Source organism: Erpetoichthys calabaricus, chromosome 8, assembly GCF_900747795.2.
Source record: "Erpetoichthys calabaricus chromosome 8, fErpCal1.3, whole genome shotgun sequence".
NCBI classification, from domain to species: domain Eukaryota; kingdom Metazoa; phylum Chordata; class Cladistia; order Polypteriformes; family Polypteridae; genus Erpetoichthys; species Erpetoichthys calabaricus.
In genome coordinates, this window is record NC_041401.2 from 31530983 (window position 1) to 31541052 (window position 10070).

General features: G+C 37.7%; 1 protein-coding gene across 1 annotated transcript in view; it reads left to right on the plus strand.

Moving 5' to 3' along the window:
- Positions 1-10070, plus strand: part of pla2r1 (phospholipase A2 receptor 1) — a 149250-nt gene that overhangs the window by 43901 nt on the left and 95279 nt on the right. The window contains exons 10-11 of the mRNA XM_028806414.2: positions 1230-1342; positions 1576-1745. Of these exons, the coding sequence (XP_028662247.1) occupies positions 1230-1342; positions 1576-1745 (283 nt within the window). The remainder of the gene's footprint in view (positions 1-1229; positions 1343-1575; positions 1746-10070) is intronic.

Below are 10070 nucleotides of genomic sequence, written 5' to 3' on the forward strand. Positions count from 1 at the left end.
AGAATCCTTGGGTACTGCTAGTTTGAGTTTGTGTCGAATGAGCTATTGCTCGTGGAGTCCCGAATGAGGCACATTACCTGCATTGTGAGGGAGCGTCAGTTACGGCACTATGGCCATGTGGTGCGATTCCCTGAGGGTGATCCGACTCGCAGGGTCCTCATTGTTGAGGACCTGAGTGGCTGGACCAGGCCAAGGGGATGCCAACATAACACCTGGCTGTGGCAGATAGTCATTTTTTGAGGGTGGGACTGGGCCATGTATTTGCCTGGGGGGGTGGCCAACTGGGAAGCCAACCTGTTTCGTCGTGTGATGGGGGGTGGCAACACACTGTACCAATGCATGCTCCCCAACCTGACCTGACTTGACCTGATCTACTTCTTTGCTCTTATTGTGTGATGATTAATGGATTCTGTATTTTTTGTGATTTGTGTTTTTTGTTTTATTAGCATACTAGACATTAAGCCCGTTACAATAACAGGCGCTAGAACAGTAGTCCATAAACATGAGTAGGAACAGTCTATATTAAATGGCAAGGGACCTTTTACCTCATTAAATTTTTTCCGTAAAATGCCTGTAATTTTCTCGGACAGTAATACTGGCTTTGCTGTCCGTAATATGCGTTTAATTTTCTGTATTTAGGAAAACCACTTCAACGACTGACACTTTACACTTTACCGGACCAAGCTTCTTAATTGCAAATCTGACATCCTCAGAGTGAACACTTGCACAACAATGGGGAAGCTGGTCTCCGCGACTCAGTACCCGATTGGATTATTCGTGTTTTACACTCTTGCACAACAATGGGGAAGCTGGTCTCCGCGTCTCAGTACCTGATTGGATTTTTTGTGTTTTATGTTTTAGGTCTTACCTCATTTACCGAAATCTGATTGGATCGGCCGCGCGATATTTTATAGATCCCACCCTCTCTGTCTTGTGTGATGCGTCAGGCAGCCTTTGAAGCATCTGCTTTGAAGCGTCGCACCGTGCCCCGCGCACGCGCACTTCACCAGAAGACACACACACACAGACACTGGACGCACACAGGGGTTTTATTAAAGAGGATAATTGAAGTCTGCTGTGATTATTTTGTAGTCCTCTGAGCCATCTGTATAATTAAAAGTAAGCTTAACAGTTTTTGAGCTTGTGATGCAATCACTCAGGTGCAGAGGTTGAACAGTAATGTACCAGCTTTATGGTAGTTTATTAAGTCTGTTTTTATTGGTTTTCAGAGTTGGAAACGGAAAGGTAATTATTGTTACAGGATTACAAACTACCTTCAAAGCTATGAAGAAGCTTCTAAGGGCTATTACTGTAACTCACCCCTTGTGACTGTGGAAAACAGGTAAGAAAGTGATGTTTGGCTGGGCTATGTTATTTTCATGCTGTTCTGACTAGTTTCAGTGTCTGAAAACTAATGATATGTAATAACAGGTCAACATTTCTATGTTGTGAAAGCTTTTTTCCCATAGCTAAAATTATATAAAGAAAAAAAAACTTTCTTTGTTTAAATATTTGGAACAAGGTTGAAAATACATTAAAGATTACAGATTAAAAAGTTAACCCTTTTTATTTCAGGTATGAACAAGCTTTCATTAACAGCCTCATTAATAACTTGAAAAAAAGTGAGAATCTTTACTTCTGGACAGCTCTACAGGACCAAAACAGGACAGGAGAGTACAGCTGGTTGTCTTCAGAAGGAGCTTCTCAACCTGTTCTGTATACAAATTGGAATAAGCATCAGCCAGGTCTGGAGTGTGTATTTTCTTAATGCATCTGATTGCTACTGCATGCTTCATACATGTTTTAAGAAATATTTCAATTTATGTACTGAATAACACAAAAATACATTTTACCGTAATTTAATAACAAACAAATGGAAACGTGTGCACAATTATAAAATGTGCTTGGCATCTGTCTCATTTTACATAATACTTACATAGAAATCAAGTAATTCTAGTAGACCTTATAGATCTTAGGTTTTGAGAAAGGTGGGTTAAATGGGGGAGTTTATTTTTCATGCATCTCCAAGCAGTACAAAACCGGACATTGAATTGTCATTCAGAAGATCTGCAGTGTTTGTTATGTATTAAAATATAATTTTTGGAACAACTTTTTTTTTTTCCACAGTGTATGTCAGCATGGGTTTTCCTTACACATTACAAAGACTTTTTTAGGTAAAGTGTTTAATTTAAATTGTCTGTGTGAGGATTTTGGAACATGTGAGTGTGTCCTGCAATGGGCTGAATTTAGTTCTTGTCTTGTACCCAATAAAACAAAGGATAATTGGTGGCAGAGAAATGGTTTGCTTTGAGTGAGTATAGATGTGTAATTTTCTGCCTGAATAGACGCCATCTTCTCCATCTCTAAACTAAATAGAAAGGTTGCAAAATGAGTGGATATTCAGATACATTTTAAAAGAATTTTCAGTTGCCTTGTCTTTTGCATCTGACTGTGCTAGACTTTTAGGCTATAAAAAATATAAACTTAAATTGAGTATTTTCTATGATTGACATGGTTATTGTACTCTTAAGTGTATTAAACTTTAAATGGGATTAATATTTCAAAACAAAGTAATGGTGGCTTTTGAAATATTTAGAACTGCTATGGAGACAACCTTTTTAATAGCAAGTGGCAAAGGAGTATTGTCTATAGCTTTGGCAAAAATCCAACAGTTTACGGGGCCTTTTCAGTAGTTTGTGAATCATGGTTAAAATACAAAACAAGGGCATTGATGGGCTGCACTAAACAGCCCCAGGTTAGACCACTCTGCAGCTGTTAATGTCTTTGACTTGTTATGTGAGGGTAAAGAAAAAAGATAATGTAGTCACCTTTGTAGTTTCACTCTTCTTTGAAATATGTATGTGTACTTGCTTAAAATCATGATTACCAATTGCACTTAATGTCCCAGTGCACTCCAGTTGATTTTTTTCTATATTTTTTGCTGTCGATGACTGTTACAATACATGTATCTTAAAATGATTCCTTTGTTTACATTTGATATATGTTCGTAGTTTATAACAATTTCTGTTTGGCGAAAATTCAGACAGTTTTCTTGACAAGTGTGAAGCTTGGTAGTAACTTGTGTTTTGCTTGTGCATAGTGTTGGGAAAAATTATTTGTCTTTGTGAGATTTATAGTGTTACTGCATATTTGTCACATTTAACACAATTTTCAGTTTGGAGTCAAAACCGTCCATCCTTCCATAATCAAATTTGTATTCCAAACCTAATATTACATTAAAGATGCTGTGAGTGTTTAAAAATTATATTAATTTCATATAATTGTAAGGCCAACCCCTTTATCCAGACTGGCAACTACACAACCAAGACCAGTGACTTGGCTAAATTGAGGACTCTATAGATAATAAAAAGCCGTACCCCTTACAAACAGTCTTTTTCCTTAATTTTTGTGTAAAATTAAATGCAGATGTTTTGAAATGTGCAACTAAATGTCGGGCTGCTCTGCCGGGTCAAGAGCTTCACAGTTTCGGGCAGCGTCCTCTCTTCTCGCACTGTTTGTGACACTTCAAGTGCCCCGTCAGCTCCTGGGAGAGTGGAAATCTTTGTGAAAGAATGTAATCGGCGCCAGCGAAGCAGGACTCTGTTTGTAAATTGCCCTGCATGACTAATGACTGTCCCTTAAGGTGAGTTTGGGTCACTAAAACCCCGCAACATTCAAGGTTACTTTTGTAATCAATTATTTTAAGAAGATGGAGAGTTTACACCTAAGAAGATGTACAGACTTTTTCATATAAAATTTTGGACTTGGGAATTGTTTGGACCTTCTGCCCGTTAAGCACGGAAGGGCAGCGTCCACATTTATAAGAATTATTTTTCTCTTGAATCACAGGCACATAGGGCAAAGTTGTCAAGCGCTGTAATTCCTTTCTAGTATTCGGCGCCCTTGCGCCGACCAATTAACCTGTTCCACGTCATCCCTCCGCAGGCACGCGATAACGTGAACGTGTCTGCAAAAACTGGCATCTCCTGCCCTACAAAAATACTATAAAAGTCTATCAGCCGCCACGCGTAGCTGTGCCGGCCTTTGAGACACTGACTGCGCTTCTGCCTTAAGTGAAAGTAAGCAATTTTAATTTTTTTCCTCCTTCCCCTGAGCTATAGCCCAGACAACTGCAAACACAGGATCCCTTTTCTAGACCGCGGCAAATTAATATTAAGGCGCTTCACACTTTCTTTTGCACGTATAGGGTTATGAGGTCGCTGGAGGCACGCACAGGAGTGGAGGACCGACAGTGCCATCCCGGCCGGTTAATGGCAGGGCCATCTCTCCAGTCTACACGAAACCTGCCACAACGCTCTCCAAAAGGCGCTTATATCGTCAGCGAAGATGTCTCTCTACACTATATAAAAGAAAAAGGCAAATTTCCTTTCTTTATACCTTTTTTCCTTTTATCCCAAACCAAAGCCTTTCACTCTTAACACTGCAAAGGACACAAAACTAATTTTCTTTAATTGCTGGTATTGCCAGTAAGGCACATTACCACAGGCAGAAATTTGGACGTTCACATAGAAAATGTAATTTCTATACCACAGCCGTCGTGTAGTGCCTTTCAAAAGGGATCTACCGAGAGATGATCCTAATACATTTTAGCTGCTGTTAGTACTGCTTACCTGTTGTGTTATACCGCCTTTAAAATGTAGTTTACCCAAAACCACTCCAATAGTGCTCAGTGTATCTTTACTTCTTAAAATGTTAATGTTTTACTGTTTAATAACTTATAGACTACATTTTATTTTTTTCCCTTGCACTCAGTGAGTGAAGCCACTGGGTAATCAGCTAGTGTGTATGTGTGTATATGTGTATATATATATATATATATATATATATATATACACACACGATTTCCCACTATACCAAAGACACCAGTGAAAGATGCTATATATATATATATATATATATATAATATATACTAGCAAAATACCCGCGCTTCGCAGCGGAGAAGTAGTGTGTTAAAGAGGTTATGTAAACATATATATACATAAACATATATACTTATATACATATCTACATATACACAAATCTACATATACATATATATACATACAGTAATCCCTCGCTATATCGCGCTTCGCCTTTCGCGGCTTCACTCCATCGCGGATTTTATATGTAAGCATATTTAAATATATATCGCGGATTTTTCGCTGCTTCGCGGGTTTCTGAGGACAATAGGTCTTTTAATTTCTGGTACATGCTTCCTCAGTTGGTTTGCCCAGTTGATTTCATACAAGGGACGCTATAGGCAGATGGCTGAGAAGCTACCCGGCTTACTTTTCTTTCTCTCTCTCTTGCGCTGACTATCTGTGATCCTGATGTAGGGGGTGTGAGGAGGGGGGCTGTTCGCACACCTAGACGATACAGACGCTCGTCTAAAAATGCTGAAAGATTATCTTCACGTTGCTACCTTCTGTGTGCAGCTTTTAAGTATGCTGCATGGTGCTTTGCATACTTAAAAGCTCAAAGGGCACGTATTGATTTTTTTATCTGTGTCTCTCTCTCTCTCTCTCTCTTTCTCTCTGCTCCTGACGGAGGGGGTGTGAGCTGCCGCCTTCAACAGCTTTGTGCCGTGGTGCTTCGCATATTTACAAGCCAAACAGCCCTATTGATTTGTTTGCTCCTTTGAAGAGGAAGATATGTTTGCATTGTGAGACTGAACTGTCATCTCTGTCTTGTCATGGAGCACAGTTTAAACTTTTGAAAAAGAGACAAATGTTTGTTTGCAGTGTTTGAATAACGTTCCTGTCTCTCTACAACCTCCTGTGTTTCTGCGCAAATCTGTGACCCAAGCATGACAATATAAAAATAACCATATAAACATATGGTTTCTACTTCGCGGATTTTCTTATTTCGCGGGTGGCTCTGGAACGCAACCCCCGCGATGGAGGAGGGATTACTGTATACACATCCACATATACATATATATATATATATATATATATATATATATATATATATATATATATATATATATATATATATATATATATATATATATATATATATATATATATATATATATATACACATATATACATACATACATTCACACATATACATATATATATATATATATAGAGCAAAATACCCGCGCTTTGCAGCGGCGAAGTACTGCTTTAAAATTTTAAATAATAAACTGAGGGAAATTATACCAATAATTATTTGTTAAGGATCTCTTTGTATACCATGTTGTCAGTTCGCCCCTCCGGTTGTAATATGACCAAGTTGTGTGCTGAGCTTACTCTTGAGCATGCAACGTATACTTGGCCATGTGAAAAGCAAATCCAGAACAGCAAGACCGCGCCAGCTGCGGAGCTCAGCTTGGAGCGAAATGAAGTGAATGAAATGAGGTGAATGGGAGGGGAGATGATCACGTGACTCCAACACCCGCCTTAACTCTCCATTCCTCCACAAACACAGTCTCTCGGATCCCAACTCTCGTTTATATATATAGATAAATAGCAAAATACCCGCGGTTTGCAGCGGAGAAGTAGTGTGTTAAAGAGGTTATGCAAAAGAAAAGGAAAAATTTTAAAAATAACGTAACATGATTGTCAATGTAATTGTGTTGTCATTGTTATGAGTGTTGCTGTCTTTTATATATATAATATACACACACACACATATAAACATATATATACATATCTACATATATATATATATACATATACACATCCACATATATATACACATATCAACATATATATATACACATACATACACACACTCACACACACACATATATATATACACATACAGATATATAAATACATACAGATATATATATATATATATATATATATATATATATATATATATATATATATATATATATATATATATACACATACAGATATATATACACACACACACATATATATATATATATATATATACACATACAGATATATATACACACACACATATATATATATATATATATATATATATATATATATATATATATATATATACACATACAGATATATACACACACACATATATATACACACATACAGATATATATATAGATAGCAAAATACCTGCGCTTCGCAGCGGAGAAGTAGTGTGTTAAAGAGGTTCTGAAAAAAAAAAAAAGGAAACATTTTAAAAATAACCTAACATGATTGTCAATGTAATTGTGTTGTCATTGTTATGAGTGTTGCTGTCATATATATATACATATACACACACATATATATATATATATATATATATATATATATATATATATATATATATATATATATATACATACATATACACACATACATGCAGTTTCAATAACATAGAAATCAATATAAACAACATTAACATCATTATCATATGAGAATATGAAGTAATATATAAGAAGCACATTTCATATAAATATAAATTATTAAACAGTAAAATCCATCCATCCATCCATCCATTTTCCAACCCGCTGAATCCGAACACAGGGTCACGGGGGTCTGCTGGAGCCAATCCCAGCCAACACAGGGCACAAGGCAGGAAACAATCCTGGGGTTTTATCTTTATTTTATTTTATTGTAGAATCAACTCCTATCTGCGCACACCAGGGCGGCCGTGGGCGGATGCGTATGGTGTATTCACTCCATGTTATCGTGCATTGCGCTGTCACTGGTATTTTGATAAAAGAATTTGAACAACATATAAGAAGCGTATAAATTATTAAACAGTAAAACATTAACATTTAAGAAGTAAAGTTACATTCAGTACTACTGCAGTGCCTTTGGGTATACCTCATTTTTTGTTTGCCCATAACATGCCTAAATGTATGCATTTTTTGGTGTACCTACCCGAGAACACGCGACATATAACCGAGCGTGGGAGAAGCATGGATTTTAAACACGCGTTGCGTTCATCTGCTGGTCTCCCTTGTGGAATAACTGGTAATGTTTGACTAAAATCTACAGCGAGTAAAACGACATTACCTCCTATTTATTTTTTTACGATCTCTGAGATCTTGCTTTTTTTGGTTCAAGGCTTCATAAGCTCTTTTATGTTCTATGGTGTACTTATCCCAAACCATCATCTTTGAATGTTGCAAGACTTTCGCCTTGTATGTAGATCGGGGTAATTACATTCATTGCATTCCTAGTCTGAATCACAATCTGATTGTATGGGTGGTTACCTGGCACTGTAGGGTTGCCACCCGTCCTTTAAAATACGGAATCGTCCCGTATTTGAGAATGAAATTGCGCGTCCCGTTTTGAATCAATACGGGACGGGATTTATCCCGTATTTTTTTATAATTTTTTTTAAAGCAGCGTCTCATGCAAATCATCCCACACGCATTTTATGAAGATGCCTCCTTTCCTACTTTTGATTGGGTAATACTTGACGTTATCGTTAGTTTGATTGGTCTTTTTAACTGTCCAGTGAGGAGGACGGGTCTTTTAAGTAAAGTCTGCAAAGTGTTGGCACTGGGATGTGGCACCCGCTGCAGTATGCGTCCCTTATTTTTTTGTATTAAAAGTGGTAACCCAACCTGGCAGGTAACAGTAATGTTTGGTCATGAAGTCGTCTAAAATCCGCCACGTGCCCTCTTTTAAGTGTGAGAAGCAGATATATATAGCCAAATTCTCGCGCTTCGTTGCGGCGAAGTACTGCTTTTAATTTTTTAAGAAAAGAAAACCTTTTTAAACGGATCGAAAATACAGTATACCAATAACAATTTGTTAAGGATCTGTTTTTTTCTGAACCTCGCTTCTCACAGCTGTCGCGCTACGGCGTGTGTTTCGTATATTTGACAGTATGTAGATCGTGGTAATTACATTCATGGCATTCGTTTTCTGAATCACAATCTGACTGTATGGGTGGTTACCTGCCAGGTAACGCTTGTGGTTGGTCAGGAAGTCGCGTTACATCCGCCACATGCCCTCTTTCTGTTCCCAGAAGCTGATCATAGAATGGTTTTAATAGTTTACTTTCAAATAATGCAAAGAGTATGCGACACGTGTTTCTCCCTAATTCTGGGCTCGTCAGGCATACACACTCACTTCATCCCCTCTCGGGAATCTAATCTCTATCGTCAGCGCCAGAGTTGAAGCCCCTAACGTTGCGGTCAGCAAGTCGGCTAACATCCGCCATGTGCCGTCTTTCAGTTGTGAGAAGCAGATCATAGAATGGTTGAAACTGTTGCCCCTAATGTTGCGCTACGGCGTGTGGTTCGTTTATACCTCGTGTCTTCTCATTAAACTTTTATCTCGCGAATATGTTATTGCAATCCGCAGCGGGAGCGTTTCTATAAACTTAATTTAAACTTACGTTTTACACCGTGCTTTGTTTCCCTTATAAACATGCTTGTATGCTTCACTCGCTGGCTTCTTATTGTTTCGCTCCCTTCTCAATTGTTTAATGAATTTTTTGTTCTTTGCTGTTTGCGGCTCTTCCTTCATTTCTCCCTACTGAGTTCTTTTATCTCGCGAATATGTTATTGCAATCCGCAACGGGAGCGTTTCAATAAACTTAATTTAAACTTACGTTTTACACCGTGCTTTGTTTCCCTTATGAAGATGCTTGTATGCTTCACTCGCTCCCTTCTCAATTGTTTAATTAATTTTTTGTTCTTCGCTGTTTGCGGCTCTTCCTTCATTTCTCCTTACTCAGTTCACAGTCTTTTCACGTGATTACGTGGGAGGCGTGATGACGTGACACTCAACACCGCCTCCCACGGCCATCAAGCTGCCGTCCATTACAGTATATTGTCAAAAATGAGGTTCCAGTTATGACCATTACGCGTTGAATTTCGAAATGAAACCTGCCTAACTTTTGTAAGTAAGCTGTAAGGAATCAGCCTGCCAAATTTTAGCCTTCCACCTACACGGGAAGTTGGACAATTAGTGATGAGTGAGTCAGTCAGTCAGTGAGTCAGTGAGGGCTTTGCCTTTTATTAATTAGTATATACTAGCAAAATACCCGCGCTTTGCAGCGGAGAAGTAGTAATAACATATATATATACACATATATACACATATATATATAATATACTGTATATATATATACACATATATATATACACATATATTATATATATATACACATATTATATA